At 34.6% G+C, this 22,525-nt stretch overlaps 2 protein-coding genes across 9 annotated transcripts in view; one reads left to right on the forward strand and one right to left on the reverse strand.

Annotated features, from left to right (window-relative positions):
- LOC135636625 (uncharacterized) overlaps nt 1–3,424 on the forward strand; it is a 36,081-nt gene extending 32,657 nt beyond the window's left edge. For 3 of the 4 annotated variants that reach the window (XM_065148492.1, XM_065148494.1, XM_065148496.1), the window contains 3 exons: nt 1,918–2,114; nt 2,313–2,382; nt 2,830–3,424. In XM_065148492.1, the coding sequence (XP_065004564.1) occupies nt 1,918–2,114; nt 2,313–2,382; nt 2,830–3,018 (456 nt within the window). In that variant the 3' untranslated portion in view covers nt 3,019–3,424. Of the gene's footprint in view, nt 1–1,917; nt 2,115–2,312; nt 2,383–2,494; nt 2,804–2,829 lie in introns of those variants that run through there. The other variant, XM_065148495.1, reaches the window with a different exon arrangement.
- Nucleotides 3,425–7,852: 4,428 nt separating this feature from the next.
- Nucleotides 7,853–18,832, reverse strand: LOC135636971 (probable E3 ubiquitin-protein ligase XBOS34). Of its 5 annotated transcripts, XM_065149230.1 has the most exons (11): nt 18,644–18,831; nt 18,422–18,554; nt 18,167–18,281; nt 17,215–17,295; nt 17,034–17,122; nt 16,821–16,912; nt 16,592–16,673; nt 10,976–11,078; nt 9,399–9,484; nt 8,245–9,057; nt 7,853–8,145 (listed from the first exon to the last, which is right to left on the reverse strand). In XM_065149230.1, exons 2-10 carry the CDS (start codon nt 18,521–18,523, stop codon nt 8,266–8,268), a joined length of 1,542 nt encoding a protein of 513 aa, XP_065005302.1. In that variant the 5' UTR covers nt 18,524–18,554; nt 18,644–18,831; the 3' UTR covers nt 7,853–8,145; nt 8,245–8,265. The 5 variants fall into 5 exon arrangements, with proteins under 5 accessions (XP_065005302.1, XP_065005301.1, XP_065005303.1 ...); XM_065149229.1 differs by having other exon boundaries at nt 7,853–9,057; nt 18,644–18,832; XM_065149231.1 differs by having other exon boundaries at nt 7,853–9,057; nt 18,667–18,830.
- Nucleotides 18,833–22,525: the final 3,693 nt, after the last annotated feature.

The raw sequence follows: 22,525 nt of genomic DNA on the forward strand, positions 1-22,525 counted from the left end.
AGCACTGACACAAAATACTTAAGTTTAAGTTAATGGTAAGGGACCATCAGACCATGTGGGACTAAGCCGGGGTGTTATACTAAGTGTTGGCCTTAAATGAGGGGTAAGTCATAATAGTAAGTCACTCACGAGGGTTACATGTCTATGTGGTATATGCTATATACTTCATCGTGGTAAGTGGTAAGGCGTCCTAATAGTAAATCACTTGTGAGAGTTAGATGTATATGTTGCATATGTATACATGACTATTAGGATCAAAGAAATTTTGTAGATTCAATGTTTCCTGGATCCCCCTGATGTGTACTGTGGAGGTTATTGGCCTCTATGGAGTATGAGGTCCCCTTGTGGATTTGCTGGCTCATGTGGGTGCAGCATTGCTGCTTGACAGCCCACCCTGTGGATATGCCCATGTGCATAGTGAAACCCCTATTTCCACCTGCATCACATGAGAAACTGGGTTTTATGATACCATCTGAAATATTAAATTGTGCCCTCATCATCAGCTATAGCTTTTTTGTGTGGTGAGAAGTGCTTCGATCCTACAAGTCGTGCAATTTTGAGGTTGCATGTTCAAGCCTATTGGTTCTGCTGGGTGGAGCTTGTTAGCTATATAAAGGATTAGTGATCACTGTTGGGATTCTGTCATATATATAAGGATTGAGGCAATGTATGACAACCCAACCTGCTGGTGTCGTGTCATTTTGTTGATACTAAAGCCCCTTATACATACCCAGAGAACATGCAAAGCTGGTCCTTTTGTCGCCAATTTAGTATTCTAATACAACACTAGAACCAAGACGATACAGATACATGTTAAATAAAACAAGGAAAACATCTCTAGCACTGCTCAGGGAACTGTTCATAAGATCAAACACTCCAATACACGAAGAGCTATGAATGATGATGAGGACATGAAGCCCCATTCTGGTGTATGACAAACCAACCTGCTGGTGACTTGTGCCATTTTGTGTGATACCAAGCCCCTTATACGTACCCACATAACATGCAAGGCTTGTTTTTTGCTCACAATCTTGACTAGATTAGTTGTGTCATCATCATCATTCATAGCGCTTGGTGTATAGGACCGCTTTGATCATATATACAGTTCTCTGGGTAGTACTAGAGATGTTTTCCTTGTTTTATTTAACATGTATCTGCATCATCTCGGTTCTAGTGTTGTATTAGAATACTAAATTGGAGAACCATAAAGACATGTTGCTTTTACTTGGTTGCTACCTACTCTGAGTTGTGCGTTTTCCCTACTTATCAAACATTACCTCCTGTAGGTTGACAAAATCAATTTTTTTTGTTTTATTCTATTACTGAAGACATGCAGGGTTTCCTGCAAATTCTTATCATGATGGAACCTAATTACACCAAAGCCTTGTTGCATGGATATACTTGTCCATTTTGGACTTTGACATGTATCGAAGCATCAGAAAAATAAATTTCTTAAAAGATATCTTTCAATATCATTATCTCAATTTAGTGTAAAAATATTTAAATCCATAAGTGTGGCCATTGTTGGATATTATTACAGGGTTGCCTATCTCACAGATTGAAGGAGTAATCCATATGACAATACTCCAAGACTACACGTTCAGATAATTTTGGTTTGTTGCATTATGTACTATTAATATCAAGTTCATTGCCCAGAGAATTTCTTCTATCTCCTGGCTTGCTTTACCATATTCTTTAATCGATTAAAGTTGCCATCTCTTACTTTAACAACTAATTTCATTTCATTGATCTGGCCACTCTTGCTGTAGAGCATTGGGCATTAGTAAATATGGAGAGACTTGTCTTATGTGGTTCCTTTAATTTATCAGATCTAACATTTACGTGTGTTCTGCATCCCCTGAAGACATGCATTAGTTCTGAACCATCTTATATTTAATTTTGTGCTTCATGTTTCAGGATGTTGATATTGTTGATAAATGTCTGAGAGCAGTTAATGCTCTTGCCTCCTACCATTACAAAGAGAAAATTGCCGGCAAAGAAGGATTGGGTGCAAAGGCAATGAGCTCAGAAGAATCAAACGGCGAATTTCAGCAAAGCATCTTGAGCTATTTCCTGAGGCTGCTAATTCAATTACTTTTATATCAAGATTTCAGGTTAGATTTGAGTTACACATACTCTTTTGGTATATACTGACATTTGGCATTTCAGAGCAGTAATGGGCAATGTTTCATGCAGTATAGTGGACAAAAGTTTTATGCTTCGTTATTTTGCTTGCCAAACAAATTTGCTTTAATTACAGAAGAAAGCTATGATTACAGTTTTTCTCTCATTTTGTGTTCTTGATGCCATAGAATGGAACTTGCTGGTTCTGCAGCAGATGCTCTCTTTCCATTAGTTTTATGTGAGCAAGACTTATACCAGGTACTCTCTGCATTCATTTGATTCCTTCTCAACTTAGATCAATCTTCATTTATCTACTTCGATTAATATTGCCTTTGCAAATTCTCATTCTGCTTGGAAAGCCCACTGATAGGTTAGCTACACATGAGCATATACAAAGTAGGAACATGAGAAGTTGAATATTCTCGTTAATCAATAGCTTCTTCCCAAGAAGTGCTTGCGTCATCTAAAATTCTTGCACATCTTTAGGTGTGCATCAGACTTTGATTTTGAGGTGATTTCTGAGTAGTGTCTCTTGTCTATACATATTAGTCGGATTTGTTCCCTTGTGATTGGTACATCATTAGTTTGAATGATATGTTGTATTTTGTCATCAACCTGCGGGCATTACATTACACCTTTTTGATTGGTACATGTTAGTTTGAATGATGTGGTAAATTCTGTATATTACACCTTCTATTGTTACAGAGACTGGTGCAAGAAATCCTAGAGAAACAGTCTAATCCTGCTATAAAGACCAGGCTGGCGAGTGCTTTCTATTCTCTTACAAGCACAAACCAGCTCTCATCTTCGCTTGATAGAAATAACCGATTCAGATTCAGGAAAAATCTTCAAGTATTCTTGATTGAAGTTTCAGGCTTCATGAGAATTATTTGAGTTGGCATGGAAGACCATTGCGAGATTGACTGTTGACAGTCAAAGAACTGTATAGACGAGATTGACACCAATCACATTGAAGTATAACATGGTTTGGAAATCACAAGACTCCAGAATGTAATCTCCTGTGGTTACGGTGTCGAAAGCAGTACTCAATGTCATATCTCCCGTTTGTTCAACAATGTCATATCGTCCGCCTGGATCATCTAAAATGTCGAGTGAAAACTGGGTTGAATGTTGCAGACAGATGCCTTTGCTGTAAGAAGTTGTGCGATGCTGGTAGGAGATTCATTTGACGCAGGATCTGAATGTTATAATTTGCAATTCAACACTTTTAAATCGCATTACATCAAATTTTGCAATATAGTATTTTCGAACCAGAAATTTAGGATGGTGCTGTTTTAAATCTGGTGTGCTTGTTTAAATAGGTAACTCGATACCTTGTTCCATCTTGCTTTTGAATTGTATGGATTAATTAGGATAGCTGTTGGGTTGCCTATATTTTCATTTGTTCTTGTCATGTAGGCAACCAAGAGGATTACACGGGGCTGTCAGATAAATAAACCTGTTTAACCGAGGACCAAATAACCTATATACCAGGTGTGTATTTGATCCATCCGTTGTGCGGCGGCTACTACCAACATTACTAAGCAGGTCGACAAATTTGGAATGAGTCTACCTGATCTAATCAACCCTCTCCGTGAAAACAGCTTTGACTCTGAGACAAAGAAAGCTCAACTTTGAGTGATAAGAGGATCAGAGAACAGCTAAATAAGACGTGTCACTGTAGAATTTCATTGTTCGAGGCAAGCAAATGCTCGCTTAACAAAAGAACGTTGTGATGCTAAAGGGACTCCCAAAGTCGATTTCTACAAACTCAAACGGTAGTTCACCGCTTTAGCCTTTAATTGCAGCAGATATCAATCACCCGGGGAAGATGATTTCGGTGCAACATGCTGGAGTTAATTTGTAGAAGATTGGGTGTATTTTTGAAAAAAGTTGGTTTAACTTTTAATTTTTTCCTACAAAGCATCTCTATTTTGAAAAATACCTAAACAACGCCCCTTGATAGCTATTTTACTTATTTAACCCTGGACAGCTAAGCCTAAAGTTTTCTTGTTCAAAAGAATGGGTTTGGACTGTCGGGTTCAGTAATGATTCCAACTGAAATTATTCATGCTGATTTAATATTTTATTTTTGTTAAGGAAGCCTACAAAGTGGTTGTTACAGTGTTCGATGTAACACTGTAACATCATCCATCCCAATGATGTGTTTTGTTTTGGATAGAGAGATCAAATCTAAAATAAATGATATCCTTAAAAGTTCTTGGGATGGAATTTTTGGAGTAAACTATGTGCTTAACTCCTCCTCCTTCACCATGGTGTTTGTCCATGAACTATTTATTCATGGACACTATAATATCTGTTCATGTACGCATTAGCAATCTTTTATCCCTATTAACCTCCACATTCATGAATAATTGTGATTCTTCGCCAAACTTTTCTCATCCGCTATACATGATGTACTTCTTGCTATCTCATTTTGACTTTGTAATGCATACATTACAATTCACCAAAAGAATGAAATGATTGGGTTTAATGGAAAGAAACCATTTTCATGATGTTTACAAAAGAAGCTCAGAGTTAATCTTTTTTTTTTTTTTTTTTCTCTCATCACATTTCTTCATCTCATTTTTACTCAAATATGAAACAGTTTCAGTGCAATCTAGCATTGAATTTTGTGGCAACAATTTGTTACAAAGGTGAATAATTTCACAAGAATTTATGAGTCATCACAACACTTGATTAGGAAGAAGTTCTTCTTGCACCCACCCACCCACAGATTTGCTCCTCATGGCAGCTCAAGATTTGCAGACCTTCTTCATTTCTTGCCAAATTTTTTTCATGTAGAATTGAAATGTATCATTCGCTTACTATAATCAAATTTAGATGCATCTATCGGTTCATGCACATGTACATTATTGCATCCTTGCATGAGCTTGTTTATTTATCATCAAACAATATATCTTTACTTGCATGTTTATATAACTAGCCATCCAATTGATTTATTCAAATAAGATCATAATACTCCATCGTAATTTTTTTTATCATGGTTTGAATTTCCAAATTAATTATACATGTTACATCGAAATTATTGCATGTTATAGTGAATCCCATGCCCAATTTGGTACATGTAGCAACTTATCAGGAGAGCTACGAGGTTCCTTTTCGTGGGCCTGATGTCTACATACATCGAAGAAATCGTCCTTGGATGTTATAGCTATGCAGTACTCATTCATGTACTCCCCATGTAGTCATGAATTCCATTCACAACAAATCACAAAAGAAAAAGAAAATAAAGGGGGGTATTTTATTTCTTCATATATTGAAAATTCTTATAGAATTCATTTTGTATCATTTTCGTATACATTCCCAAGAAAGAAAGTGTTGGAGTTGTAGCTAACCAAGGATGGAGATTACTCCTTGGAAGAACTGTGAATTACCAGCAATGGAGGCATTCATCAATTCACCGACCACTTAATGGGCAATTTATCTGGCTCTACTGCAACGATTAGAACTTATCATTTCCTCGACAGAAACACGAACTCAATTCGTAGGTAAAAACCATTGGGATCTCAGTTCCTACGACTTGTGTTTGCAGGAACAGTAATAGCAGCGGTAGCACAAGTGGTTGCTTTCCCACGATTGCATGATGAGGTGTTAAGGTGACGACGGGTTGCAAAGAAAGGTAAGCAGATCGAACGCATCACTCGACTTACGCTACGTGGAAATATTTACGTTCTTTTATTCTCAAGCTAATTAAATATTATCTTCTATAATTTATTATTTTTAATATTTATATTTTTAAAAATTATATTGACTCTACTAATAGAAATACAACACGCGCTTAATGATAAATCAAAGTGAGACAAAGTCAGCACATACTCAATAATAAATCTTGTGATATTTTCATCATGAGAAGAAATAAAATTAAATGTTTCACTTAATCCATTTGAAAATATAAAAAACTAAAAATAACTACATAATATTAATTAATCCTTTGTTTTTTACTTGGAGTGTCAATAATTAAAAAAGAGCACCAATAGTTGTTAACTTCATAAAAATCACGTTAGCCCTTACGGAAAGTAATACATAACAAAGGGACTTCTTAGTAAATTTTGAACTAAGAACAAAGAGACTCCTTAGTAAATTTTGAACCATCTTAGGTCTATCCTAAGTTTGTTGTCAAATTTTCTGAATCACATATATATATATATATATATATGTATATATATGTATATACATATATATACATATATATGTATATATATATGTATATATATATGTATATATATATATATATGTATATATATATGTATATATATATATGTATATATATGTATATATATGTGTATATATATGTATATATATATGTATATATATATATATGTATATATATGTGTATATATATGTATATATATGTGTATATATATGTATATGTATATGTATATATATGTGTATATATATATACATATATATATATATATATATATACATATATATATATATATATATATATATATATATATATATAATGAAAGCAACTGCCATTTTTATTGGCTTTCTTTTAGTAGGAAAAATCAATAGCGGCTATGACACGATATTTACTAAAGAATTTTGGAGTTGACGAATTTTTCCAACACATTTGGTTGCTAATTAATCATAAAGCTAATTTTCTATCAGAATTTATCATATAAATCCATTATGTCAATGTGTCATAGCAGTGAACAATTATCATATTGCTCAGGATGGTGCTCTTGATCCAAGAAATTTGCTCCTCCTGTCAGCTCAAGCCTTCATCATATCTTACCAAAATTTGTTATATAGATTTCGAACGAAACTATTATCTTGGAAATATAAAGGTGCCATTAAGAGGGAGTCCCTTCAGTCTCATTAAAATACAAATGCTACTCTCAGCTATTTATCCTAAAAAGGTTTATAGTGAATATTTACGATTTTGGATTTATCATCGATCTCTTAACCTCCTCGAATGAGAAATAAAGAGGTTGTCCTTTTACATTTTTCTCTTCTGTTGTTCGAGTTTCAAAATTTTATCTTCAATAATAATAATAATAATAATAATCTTACTCATATTAGTTTTTTTTCTAGATCTAAATATAAATAATCATTTTGATTATTCATGTGTTGCTGGTTTGTCTTGATAGAAATTTGTTTTGCATCTTTCTTGAGTCGCAACTCACCATTCACCTTTACTCATTAAAATAGACCCATCTCCAAAAAACCTGTAACTGCTTCATTTAACTATAGATTTGATCCCTACTAACTTTGAAACTTTTTTGTCATTAATTCCTGGTCTAAACTTAGTAACTAACTTACTGCAAGGACAATGTTCTTGGACTTGCATATGTTCCGTGAAGAACCTTCACACCCTCACTTGGGATATTGCTTACCGGATTAAATATAAAGGCAGAAACCTCAAACTTCAGATTAAAAAATTACCATGCGTGACACCTCTCTTTTAGAAATAGAAGAATCCTTTCTTCTATAGCCATTTTGAATCTGTTTGTTTCTTTTTAAAACACATCCTACATAATGTGATTTAAACACAAAGTCTTTTTCTGAATGAACATGCAGACTGCTATTTGAATCCTGTAACATGGATCAAAATTGCTTCAAAAGAAGCGGTACTCATTATTTGTTGTATCAAAACAATTACTAGATCTTTTATCTTCTGTTCAATTATCAAAACCTGAAACATAAGTTATAAAATCAACATATACATTGTAGCCTAGTCAACTAAACAAGTCTATGCTGAAAAAAACAAAAGAAAATCATAAATCTCATCAGCATACATAGCATGATAATGATACAATATATCACAGATTACATGTGCCCATTTTCTTTCAATTCAAATGTAGCACCAGTTTCCACTGCACTTACAGCTATCAGCTCACAGAGACTCGGGGTATGTGATGCAACCATTTTTCAGAGGCATCATATGCGACAAAATATGGAACTTATCAACAAAATATTATTTACAGCATACCCAACTGTGATAGCCCAATGTATGAGACGATGGCTTAGGAGGTAACTTTTGCCGACAACCTACATGCAATAAATAATTCTTTTGAAGTTTATATACCATACAGAAGACCAAGGAATCAAGTTCTTCAAAACAGGTGCCCAAGATTTGCATCACCTTACCTGTATAGACCATTTGATTGGTCAGACAGCGTAGAGCTTTATGACCTGCTTAATCTTGGCACGACAAATAGGGCATCCCCAATTCTTGGCTTCAATGTCCCTTAAACATGACATGCATCCTGCCATATGCCCACACGGAATACATGCTCCCTCTACTGGAGCATCCAAGCAGATAACACAACAACCTGATGAACTTTTACTCTCTGCCTTGTCTTCGCTCGATCCTGGTTTGGAGTAGCTGGATGTAGAACCATCTTTAGCTTCAGCAGTTCCAGGTGCATCCTCCACTGCTGACATTTTCATATCTATGGGGCTGCAATCTATTGATGGGTAGTGGATAGGCCCATCATAGAATGTATCCTCGGTTACTGGAGGAGCAGAAGGAACTAACTGAGTAGGAGGTGCTCCCAGAGATGATTGAATAACTGGAGTATCAGGGTTCTGCACATTAGGCTGTGATGCGCTAGTATTCAACTGAACTTCCCATCCATTGCTTGCATATGATTCATTTGTTGACCCTTGACCATTCATCTTTGAAGAAGTATCTGCATTTGGGGTGTCCCAACCATTGTAAGTTGAATTGTCTGAAGAGCTTGCCCAATCATTTGTATTGCTTGTTAGTGGATTAGGTTGGATATCAGGCACGCCCTCTGATATGGCCGTCTGTATGGAAGCATTTATGGCCATTGCCAACTCTAGATCTTCTGGATTTGATGTAGGTGCAGCTGTTGACTGTGGTGAAGCAGATGAAATTATTTGGGGAGGACTAGGCATTGAGACATCTATTGGCATTACTGGAAGGCTATTGGTGACCTGTAACAGGGAAATAATTTACAAAACATTCAAACAAGTGAAAATGGATCTAAAAGTCAACCCATTAACATATAAGTGACAAACTACACGTCATCATGACATTGGAAATGGATCTAAAAGTCAAATTCCAGTGCTTCAATATGCAGTTCACATAATTCATATAGTTTCCGGGCACTAACTGCAAATGGTTTTGCCTAGTACGTCAAACCTTATCTCGTAATAATGCAGTTCAAGTCAAAGATGATATTTAATGTTTGCTCAGAAGTAGCCCCGTTAAGTTACTGGCTAGATTTCATTATTCAGATACTTTGGAGGGTCTTTTCGGGAAATGCATGTAATACCTGGGAGATCCCTTGGCATGAACTGAAGAACCACTGCAGTTGTTGTTTGTCACCTTCACGTGCAGATAGAAACTTATATCGTGCCCCTGAGTAAAAAGAATAATTAAGAACTACAATTATAAAACTTAATCCAAGAAGTCATCATTTTGTAGTTGAATTGAAAGATGCAAAAATTTTCTAATGGTATCCAAACTTAGCCTGATATTAAACCAACCACAACTAGTGTCCATTATGAACCATCAATATTGGCTGAAAGAATTAAATGTATCAAGCTTAATAGTCATCATTTTTTTAAACGACCAGTGTATATTGCCTAAGTTGTGACTTGTGAGTTGAAGTCATTTCTGGAACGACCAGTGAAATCATCAAGTTGTGAGTTGCAGAAGTCAAAATAATATCAGAGAAGTATGTAATCATTAAAAAATGCCACTTCAGTCTATATTGCCAAGTACCTACTAGACATTAAGCACAGAAATGTATAATGAACTTCATGGAACCAATCCTTCTGGAATACATGCTGCTTATGCTAACTAGGAGGAAACAAACAAAATGCAATTAGAAAAGAAGAATGATATGTTTTGAGGACTGCATACACATGACTCTTCCTCAATTTCTTTATTCACCTTACACCTAGCCGATACAAAAAATGCAGAAACGACAATGAAGCTCTCACAGAAGTAACATAGAATCCAACCAGAAAGAAATCTTCAATAGATTACAACACTTAAAAGCATGAAATGCCAACATAACACCTCATAAATATGGAAGCCTAGAGCCAAAAGATTAATTAACATGGTATCCCAGTGGCAATCATGACTTGCACAAAATAATGAGACATGGAGTAAATCCAGGTGTATTACTGACATCAAAGCATACAACCAAGAATAAAATAGGATAAACTGAAACTTTCCAGGCACAAAGGGATTGAGAATATGGGTGACAAAAAACTGTGAATCTGACAGTTTTAGTCGCTCATTTTTCAACATTTTTGTAAAGCAGTCACTTGCACATGTGACACAGTAGACTTCAATTAGTAAGCTAGACAAAAAAGTGATGGCTGATGCAGCTTAAAGTTTCGAGTACTGTAGCATCAATATCATCAAATGGAGACATTGCACATACTAGCAAAAAAATATCAGCTGTCTAAAACAAGATGGAGGACGACAGATGTGAAGATTTTCTATTTCCCCAAGCCTAAGGCCAGACTTGGTATGCCTGAGTGGGTCTCTTAGTATAATTTGCAGACTAACTTAGCAGTTGCACCAACAGAATCTACATATCTCATATGTGCTATAAAAGTCATAAATTCAGAAGCATGTGGAGTGAGAACTGTAAGCATTTTGCATATATAGAAAACCAGAAACTTATGTGGCAGAAAAAAGAAGTTTGGTACTCCAGAGAACCTACTAAAGCATTTAAAGATATGGCACCTGAATGTTTATTTGTTAACAAAGTTAATTTCTTTTAACAAAAAAATATTAAGAAAGAAATTCAAACCATGTTACAATTTACATGAAATTTTCAAGTCATTATTCTCATCGAACAAATTTCAAAACAATGAAGAAACAGAAACATACTTGTAGCTTTATCAACAATGATTACAGCAGGATCTAATTGGTTGAACTTGGGTTCTTCAATGTGAACTTTCCAGAGTGGAACAACAGTACGTGGCCTGGCAGTCTGCCGATAAAAATGAGTGAGTAAAAACCAATGACCTACCATTTATTGACTGATTGAATAACCAAAAGGAGTTTCTAGTCTTTTCATGATAAAAGTAGAACTTTGCCTGATAAATTCAGGCAATTTAAAATGGCTGAAATATACATATATATATATATATATATATACATATATGTGGAACAAAGACAACTCATCATCTAGTCAACTATCAAGTCCTGCTTGCAGACAGACCCATTATGCTCTTAATCCTCAATTCTAACTTAAAGTAAGCTACATTTTTACGTTCTTCTACTCTTGTGCACTATCTTCTATTCTTCAAGAAGTTTGGTTACCACTCCCTCCATGGGGTTATAGCTGGAAGCAGTTTAGAACTTAGAGTCAAGAGTAAAGAGTTAGGAGAACAAGCAAGGGCGATTCGAACTCTATATATGGAACAAAGACAACTCATCATCAACTATCAAGTCCTGCTTGCAGACAGACCCATTATGCTTTTAATCATAAATCAGCAAGGTTTTCATGAATGATATTCACAATACAAATGAAATTAAAAAAATATATATACCACACCCTATTAGGGCAAATAGAACTGAGTGGATCACTCATGGCCAAACCACAATCAACATTTGTCAAACCATTATTAATAAATGTTTTAGTTAACTGTGTTGCATATAGTGCTTAATCCATTTACATAAAGTATCCTTGTAAAAGCATTTTTCAGCATAATAACAAATTGATGATACTTTGAACTTCAGTTTTGCATGTTTATATATGCTCAAATTAAAATATTTCAAATCCGTTTCGAAGTTCACCTAAAACCTTAAGTAAGTTGCCACTGAGTCAAAATATGTTCATGCAGTAGTGATAGGGATAATTTTAGTGCACGAAAGAACACACAGTACCTCCATAGTGAGGCTTCAGTACCATTAATGATCCAGCTACACATTCATTTAGGCTTCGAAAATTAGTAAATTCTAAGAACAACTTACAATTTGAAACCAAAGAATGGTTACCAATAGGGACAGTCTACTTTAAAATCAAGGGCTCACGCAAATGCACAAAAATTCATATATGAAAAGTCACTTCACTTCACTTCATCCATATGGGCTTTGTTTGATCCATAGATATAGGATAAAATATGCAAAATAAAAATCCAAAGCAATATTAATTCACTACAATCAAGGGCATACTGAATTTCATTCTTTCATGAAACTTTTCTTCTCTAATGAAAACATAAATGAATTACAACAAAAATATTATAAGACCACAAAAACACACAGATATTGCTACTAATACTTGCTAAAACTTGTAAAGAAGGTAGAAGAGCTTTGCAGTACACATTATTGTGCAACCAGTATATCCATCTATGATTAACATGTCAATGTGTCCTTATTTAAAGTAACATATTGAACATGACATTACATCCAACCAATCCACTAAGGTGTTGTTGAAACACTGGAAACTATGAGCAGTCCTTATTCATGGGCAATGCTGATCGATAAATCATGGAGCTTATAATGACAATGTTCAATCCCAAGACTTCTCCAAGAAACTAGTAATACTATTCAATGTGCACAAAAGTTGAAAATACATCTTGTGATACAATGTGTTCTTTTATTGTAAGAATTCATGTTTTTATAAATATATATTTCCTAGGGTAGACAGAAGGGTGGATTACATAGTCTATCATAAATGTTAAGTATATTTTTTTATCTAGCAGTCAACATGGGAGTAGAACAGTGTCTTCCATAAAAAAAAGCCAATGTGTCCTTAGTGGATCAGCACTAGGGACAACAAGAGTTATTTCTTCCTACAAATCCATAGTTAAAATTGATCAGTTATCACAAATTAATATTCTAACAAGGAAGAATTGCCAGCATACAAGTTCCCATGAAAAGTATGCACAATTTAGACATAGAGTCAGAGATGGAGATAAAAACAGACACAGAGAGAGTAAAAATGGTTCTGAATGTCATTTTTAAACATAGAATTTTGCATATATAAACAAGTTATACATAGTCAAGTGATGTTTGTAGAAATTAGAAAGACATGTTTGTAGAAATTATCAGCAATAATGATGATTTGGACACAGAAAAAACATATTTGTAGACATAAGCAAGACATGAGTCCAACACACAACATGATGGTAGAACTTTCATTCTAAATTACCATGATGATAAAAGTTTCTACAACAAAAGGGAAAACCATGATGGTACTAATTTACCATAGTCAAATAATTGGGACTTTCATACTTGTGCACAAGTTTTTTTTAACATATACTATGTAATAGAACTTAAATGCCGTCAAATTTCAACATCATGGCCTGAGGCACTAAGTCTAAGGTGGTCGAACTACATAATAAACATCATTGTGCCTTCTCCCTCCGTATTAAATGAAAAAGATTTAGCACTCAAAACTGTGCACTAATGTCCTGTTGAAATACCAGAAAAACTAATCATGCTTATAAGAATTGAAAACTGTGCACTAATGGCCTGTGGGCAACATCGTTCAATGTGTCATGGAGCTAAGTCTTGAGAGGTTTCCAATACTGAGATCTACGACCATACACTAATTTAAGAACGAAGTAAAACTATTCATGCTTAGAAGAATTGAAAGTACAGGAGCCAAATTTCAACTGTAAGCTGCACTCTTTGTCGCAAAGAATGCTTACACTAGTTACTTGCATGTACAAACCATTAATAAATGTCAAACTTAACAAAACGGTGAGCTATAAGATGGTGAGTGGACTCTGTTAAATTAGACCGCCTTAGAAAATCCAATCAGTAATGACATCATAATAATTTGTTCCTCTCTCTCTCATAAATCAACATGAAGGACATGTTCACAACATAGTAAATATTTTCATTCAATGATTTCTTGGGAATTTTGTGAATGAAGTTAGGGAAATAGAAAAAGATAGAGGAAATTTAGAGCTGAGTTTCTCCTGCTGACCAATCAAACCAGTTCACCAAACTCAGATGCAAAACAGTCAAGTAAAACCAGTCAAAGATGTCAAAGAAGATAACACATTAAACAAATCAGTTTAAGTGCAACAAAAGACTTCCCTATACTAATGCATAGATGTTAAAACAGATAACAGAATAATTGAATTAGTTTATGTGTATCCAAAGACTCCATAATATAAAAATTATAGTCTCTCTCATCCATGTTTACGGAAGTAAGACCTCTACCATGATGTCAATTCATCTTCAGGATAAGTTCCTTTGACAATATCAAATGCTATAACTACATAGAAACTTGTGGGTTCAACCAGTTATGGTACAAAATCCTAAAAACTTCCTATCAAAATGTACAAGCGTTGGATAATTTAAAAATGAAGTCATCTACCCATATTTACCTTATTGAAACTGCAAATGGCAATAAGATGTGCAATCTGACTTAAGCACTTCCTCATTTACAAATATACATTTTTCTAAATCTATTCCATGTTCAAATAAGCAAACATTAGTTAAAGTGCACAAGAAAAAGAAAATCCTGAATATAGGATGGGTAGGAGCCTTTCCCTTGGCTTGATCTATGGCCTGAAACTATACTTGTGTATCAATTCAATTGAATATATATCTCTAGATGATATTTATGGTAAAGAAACAGAAAAATCTGATAAAAACTAGAAATCAAGTGTGTAGCATCTTCAGTGGTAATAATTACTAGACAACTATGATTAAACTCATGCTCCGGAACTAGTGAACAAGTCCCTTGTTCGTTCTCTCAGAACTAGTCTTTTTTACCAAAAACCAAAAAACCACCATAAAACATGTACAGCACCGAAAAAATATCATCTATACACAATTTTTCTTTATAAGAACCAAAAAAACCACTATGACAAATCATGTGTAGAACCATAAAAGAATTGTCACTTCCATTAATGATGAGCACTCAAATATAGACATCAGTAGATGAATTTTGCAGTACATGTCAGTGTGTAATTAGAAGTTCAATATCCAAGAAATCATAGCCCACTTCCTATATGCTAAACAAAAAAACTAAAATCATCATATCAAACTTCCACATCACCCGACTTTGGTACGGTACACTAAATCCATATTGGTATGCAAGGTTCAAATTCGGTCAATTTTCTGGTCATATAATTTGAGGTCAGTGGGAAATGACAAATTGTTTGAATCAAGGGAAGGAGGGGAAAGAGAAGAAGAGAAAATCAAAATAGAAGAAAGTAAAAAAGTCTTTGGCTACAACTGCCATACAGAGAAGACATTGCTACTGTTTGCTTCTTATAACAACCATCACATTTACTATTTGCACCTTTTTTTACAAAATCTACCATCCAACATCATTTAATACAGAAAGGATATAGGTAAAGGTAAGATAAAAAGGATATAGGGAAGGGAAAAGGAAGGATAAAGGATAATCATTAATCACTTAAGGAAATAAGAAAACTATCATTGAGAATGCAAATGTAATAGGATACAACTTGATCTTCAATATTATTTTATATGTATTACCCCTAGTTCATTTGCATGGTGATTAAGAAGAATTCTAGCTATAGTGAAGCTTATCTTGAACTTCAAAGCTGTAGACAGTAAGTTTTGATCTTTTGTATGATACATACTATAACTTTTACTTTAATAACATATATACAATATGATAATTGTTTTTTTTAAAACAAACATGTAGTGCCTTTTTATACAATATCTTTGTATTTTGTATTACAAGCTTTGCATGTGTTTATATTGGAAAGATACATACACTATGAAATATGAACGTAAAAGAATATTTTAGAATGAATTTTAAATTTTCTTCAAATTTATTTTGTTGTTAACCTTTTTCTTGTCTACATAATTTTTGTTTCTAGTTAATTATTTTATCAACCGATTCCAATATCTGATTAAAACAATCCTATCAATTTCAATCATAATGTCACTAGTTAATCTCAATCCTGATACTTGTGTTGTGAACTATGCATTATACTTTTTCCTAGCTCTAAGTATTAAGTCCACAAAAAACAGGATATGTTTATCCAAGAGATGACTAGCAGGTCCTAACACAAGTTCAGAATTGGAGGATGCACCTGCTAGCTCATGTAATGAATTTTCTTACATGGTATATAGAAGATTAGATGGGCACTCGTCTTTAACTTCTTTAATTAACCTCTTAAATCAATCTACAATGTTCAGACCATTATATGTGTTGAACAAGGGCTTCAAATTCCAAGCAAACCCCAAGTGATCATAAATTCATGATCCCCACATAAAATATCAAAATAAAGGAGTAAAAGGGACATCCATCAAAATATAACAAGAAAAAATCGTTTACAACTTTATAATCAGTAGAAAAAATTTGGTTTAGTTCTATATTTTATTGATCATTTCATTTGTATATGAGATCAAATTAAGAGTAAGCACTAATATTTGCCAAAAGCGCAATGCTATATAGTCAAATTACAAGTGATTTAAAATTAATAATGTATCACTTAACAGAATTAAGATAAGCAACTATCTAAAAAGCAAAACATGCAAGATGATACTCTTCTACTGCACCTGAAGATCAGAATAAATAGCTAGCTCAAACTTGAGAGGTCTTGTTGGATTACGAGCATCACATGGCAACACAACAGACCAACTGCATAATAAATGAAATAATGATCAGCAACTTCATAATTCCTAAAGGACGAAAGTTGATATATCCTCTATGTTACACTAATGTTCGATGGTGTCTGTGAAGGAAAAAGCTGATATGAACAAAAAAAGACTATAAGGATACACAGACATTTTTCGTGTCAACAGTTGTGGTACAAGTGCTTCCAAAAAGCCTGGCCCGTAAACCTCCCGCAGCCATCCAGTAAAAAGAGAAATTCGACTCTGAACACAAGCAATATCAGAAAAAGGACCATATATAATTTACAGATGATGCATCAAATTTAGAACCAAACACCGAGACTGGAGCTAAATGGTAAATTGGATTTAGCAGCAGAAAGAATACCTCAATTGCCCGGACAACATTGCAGTGCCCCTTTTCTCTAGCCAAATCAAGTGCAGTATGACAATCATCATTCATGATGAAAGGATTTGCTGTGATATTTAAGAAATGAGCATTCTAATAACATCAATAATAAAAAAACATGAGGAAAAAGTATTATGAAGAGCAAGTGATACAGAAATACCTCCATTAGAAAGAAGGAGATGAACAGTCTGCTCAAGGCCTCTTTTAGCAGCATGGTGCAAGGGAGTTCCTGCATGACACCCTACAGTGAAAAAGTAAAGGCACTTAGACCTTTATATGCAAGTTTCCATGTCCAATAATTCAATAAAAATGCAAATGCAAAAAATCAAAGTGTAGGCTTTATGTGATAATTTCATGAAATTGCAGAAAAAGAAACTAAATTCACTTCTACTATCTGTAGGCTTTATGTGATAATTCATTTGCTTGCAAATACAGTTCTTTAATAAAGCACACAGATTATATTTGTGCAACAAAATCCTTTGCACAACATAGCCATTTGCATAGAACAAACAAGCACGAAAACATTACCAAACTACAACAACAATTCATTAATCAATGTAGAGGGAGATAACCGGAGATGAGAAGCAAAGGGTGGAGAGTAAGTTACGTCCTCTTGTTTGGTAACAGAGTTGGGAGGATAATAGAGAAAAAAAATAGTAAATCACACAAACATGTGGACACACAGAAACCCAATTTTCTAATAACAAAAGTTGGAGAAAGTTGGAGAAGAAAAAGTTCAATTGATCCTGTATTTCCACTCTTCACTGGAAAAGGGGAAACAAAATTTTCTTTTCTGGTATCTTCCCTTCTCTTCATTTTTTTTCTTTCTGAGCACCATTCATGATAACTGAATATAGTTGTTTGGGTACCTGTCTAAGGCAACATACATGATCATAGAAAAGCAAAATCATCACGCTATTCTGGTTCTTGCCCTCTTGCATAGAGACAGATAAATCATGTAACTAGTTCATCTCTACTAAAGAACCTGCTAAACTAAACCTGGCAAATGCTCCATTTTGTTGTAATTTTAAAACCTAATATAGGTCGCATGGCGAATTTATTTCCATTATATGTGACACGACATGAACTTGGCACCAGAAGTAGCTTCTCACCGGGCCTGTAGACGTTGACATTGGCACCCAACTCGATCAGAATCTTCGCAACGGGCAAGAGATCATGCCTCAAGCACGCGACGATCAAAGGGGTCTTCCCTTCTTTATCCATCCACTGCACAAATATACAACCCCATCCAAGAAACCAATCCTTTCAAAATCCTCCGCAGAATTGGCTTCCGGCTAGGCGAAATTGGAATTCCAACCCATCTTAATCGACTCAATGGATTCAACTCTGGACATCGCTTGGCTTACCTCAAGTCCGGCGCCTTGGCTGCGGAGGGCTTTGATCCCCTCGATGTTGCCATAATTGACCTGCTGGTAAAGCAATTCCTCCTTGGATTGTTGCAACCCCATCGAATAGTCCTTACTCCGGAGATCGAAAAACCTAATTAAACCACAGAAATGAAATTAAAGCCACGAGAACAATGGATATAGTTCACCCAACAAAATTGATGAAACGATGAACAGATGAACCTTTTATGGAGGAAGAGAATCACCGGGACGACCAAATCGACGGAGACCAGGGACGAAAGCGAGAGGACGTTTCTGTTTTCCTTCGACGGGAAGAAATCGAACTCAGCGTCAATATATGGTTCCACCAAAGTTTGTAAATTGAGGATTATGAGACGGTCGAAACCAATTTTCTTCCTAATGCACGGGTGGCTGAGCGCGCCACTGTTTTAGGGAATGACTTGTAATGAGATTTATCTTTTTTATTTATTTTCTTTTGTAATAAGCGCCGGCCCCTAAAATTCATTCAATTTCTTTATTATTTTTCCGCTGCTATTTTAACTTATTTATTTCTCACCTACCAAAAAATTTTAATTAAGACAAAATTTGACTTCGATCATTCTTTTTTTTTTTACTAAAAAAACCTATAGTGTGCTGTTTTCACATTTTTCAAAAATAGCTCCTATTCATCTTAAGCTTGATTATACATTATGGACGTGAACCGGTCCACCTATATGGGCCAATTGTCATTATACTATGACCGATTCAATTTCTTAATTACATATAGTATTCTTGTAGTGTTCCATGGAGGTACCAAAAATATTATACATATTTAAAAATATTATAACAAATAAAAAATCTTCCTATTTGACTGTTCATATTCTTAAACTGATGAAGATATATATTTGAAATTTTACTTTTGTATATTAATTGGTTCCTATTATGTTATGAATCTATTTGTTTTAATTATAATATTTTTGAACAGATTTATAGTATTTTAATAGAGATGTCAAAAATACTACAACTATACTGAAAATAAAAAAGGTCACCTTATTTGATTTTTTAATTCTAAATCAATTAAAAAACCTCTATTTGCTTTAGTTATAATGTTTTTTAATAGACTTAATAGAGATGTCAAACATTCTCCTTATTTGATTGTTTTTAATCCTGAATCAATAAAGATATCTATTTGAAATTCTACCTTTGCATATGAGTTGATCTTTTTTGGTTGACAGTCCATTTATTTTAGTTATAATAGAGATGTCAAAAATACTACAAGTCTATTCAGAAACAAAAAGGTCTCCTTATTTGATTTTTTTAATCCTAAATTAATGTAGATATCTATTTAAAATTCTACTTACTGTGTTTTGCTTTAGTTATAGCGACTGGCAATTAAGGAGAATATGAATCAATAAAATTTTATGGATAAGATTGGGGTTGAAAAGATGATCAAGGATCATAAGATTCTAATTATCATTAAGAATGGTATCAGTTCTTGTAAATTTTCTTAAACTTTGGGCAATAGTAATGAGCAGCTTGGAATCAATGCTCCATATATACTTCCAAACATAGTTTTCATGAGGGTCCAGTTATCATTAACAATGATGTTAGAGAGGAAATTAAACCTAAGTTGAAAAATATATTGTTTAACTATGATATCAACTAAGTTCTTATTAAGTTTTATTAAACCTGGACCAGCAGTGAGGAGCATTGAGAAGTTGAGGCTCAACATAGACTTCCAACCCTCAATTATGATGAGAGTCCATTTGTCTACTTTAAATGAAGTGATAAACGTTTTATAGTAACCATTGTAATGGGGTGGAAGGTCTAATCCATTGATGATCAAGTGGAATATGAATTGATTAGATTTTATGAATGAGACCAGTGTTAAGAAATAACACTGATTAAGGACCATAAGATTTCAATTATCATTAAAAAATGATATTAGAGATAAAATTAAAACTCCAGACATTCTGGATATTAATATAGATAGCCCAATAACTGAGGAGTATATTGTGTAACCCCGAGTTTAACCAAATAACAGTACCATCCCAGTTTTATGACTTTTTTAAAGATCATGAGATTAATATTGAATTCCTTCTTTCAAACTCATTTATTGAATTTTAGAGCTATGTAAACAAACTGCATTGCTTCAGTTCAGTAACCAAAGCTTAGTACTTTGGAATAAGAATGATAAGAATCACTCAACTAAACACCACTCACGTAAGCACCGAGTCTTAAAACGATTAAAGTCAATTACCTGAACCTCCTCTCCACAACGCTAACGTTCTTAGGCTTTCTGAACTCCACTCTCTGAATCGCATGCTACTGATGCTGACTCTGCTGACGAAGATCTTTCTCCTGCTTTAGACTCTTATTCTCTAATTACTGCATCTATATAAGACACCCTTATTTATCTTAGTGCTGCTGCGCCAACTCCTAATACTGCATCGTCTCTAGTTAAAGATCCAGCTTATGCATATGTAGCTTCCTTTTTTATTTGATTCTTCCTCGAACTCTCAAACATCAAACACTAGACTTCACCTTTCTCTCGAACATCAAATATTGGACTTCTCCTTTCCGTCAAATACTGCTTCTCTTGCATAAACAACAGGTAGAGGTTGAAAAACTAGACTTGTGAGCGCATGTGCTACAGAAGTTTGTAAAGACAGCTTCTAATCCTTCTCCTGATCCAGCATATGATCTTTCAACTGATTCTGATACTTCTTTTGAAGCAGCTTCTTCCGGAGCTCACACTGCTGTTGGGCCTGGTACTAATCCTAGAACTGTTGATTGACTTTCAACTGCTTCAAATCCCGATACTGCCTATGATCCTACATCTGATCTCGTCGACTCTACTTGACTTTCTGCTTCGTCTTGCCCGACAAACTCGTTAGGCGCATCCCGAACTCGACTTGAAGCTCATCATTGAATTTAAGATTACCTGTTTAACCGCTCCACAAGCATTCAAAAAGATCTAATATCGTTGCCAACACAGTCAAACGTCCCATCCTCCGCAAGTCTTGTTTTCATGGAAGTGCACATATATAGTATAAGAAAAGTAAGTAAACAGCCTATTACTCTAAACTCAATAACTCGCATTAGCTGATACGAATACTTTAAACTCAATAAGTCGCATTAGCTGATACGAGTACTCTGTTAGTGCAACTCCAAGCAAACTCAACAAATACTGAATTTCATCTTAAGAGCTCATATATAATTTTTTATCTTTTATTCTAACTCGCAAGTCAATACTTCATCTCTTACCGAGCACTTGGTATAGATTAATATGTAAAGTAGAACAGGGCGAACCTCTCTCTCTTCCCGTAAGCATAGATCAAAGCAACTCACTAACACACTTTGGCAAACTCACCTTTCCAGCATCCCTTTTGCCAAACTCCACTTTCAGTTCAGAACCCAACATTCGAGGGAGAACTCTCTAGGTCAAGCTGCTTAATCATTACCTCACTGCTCACTCTTAACCTGGAGCAGAACCTTGATACTTATTCTTCTCGAGTTGACAATTTAGGTTAAGGGCAATCAGGCAAGCAATAAGAGTTGTGAAATCTTTTTGTTTTTGGCTACCCAATATCATCTTTCCTTTTAAGCACTGAGGCCGAGTCAAAGAGTACATGACAAGAATCTTTCTTTCGAGCTAAAGTATATGACTTTGGAGATTACTCTCTCTTTATACCTGACACCCTTTTCTTCAATTCCAGGAATAGAAACTATAAACTCCCCTACATGCACTGTAGATTCTCTTACTACAACACTAGCACCTGACCCAAAGTCAACACACCTCTTCTTCTTTGTGGGCATTCGATTCAAGATGATCTTATAGATGTAGATGAAACTGGAACTGCTAACGCTTCAATGCCGGTAATTGATTCAGATCCAGATCTTGCTTTGTACCCAGATTTCAGTTTAAAATCACTTGTTACTGATTCTCTCAACAACTTGAATGGAGACTTAACCGCAGATTCTCTTACTGCTGATTCTCTCAGAGACTTAGACACTCTACTTGCAGACTCTACTTCAACACTAGCATCTGAGCCTCTATCCTCTCCACTTAGTCTTGATCTTGATCCGAAGTAAAATCATTCTTCAACTTCAATTTATCCTCTA

Source organism: Musa acuminata, chromosome BXJ3-4 (assembly GCF_036884655.1).
Source record: "Musa acuminata AAA Group cultivar baxijiao chromosome BXJ3-4, Cavendish_Baxijiao_AAA, whole genome shotgun sequence".
In the NCBI taxonomy this organism is placed as follows: Eukaryota; Viridiplantae; Streptophyta; class Magnoliopsida; order Zingiberales; family Musaceae; genus Musa; species Musa acuminata.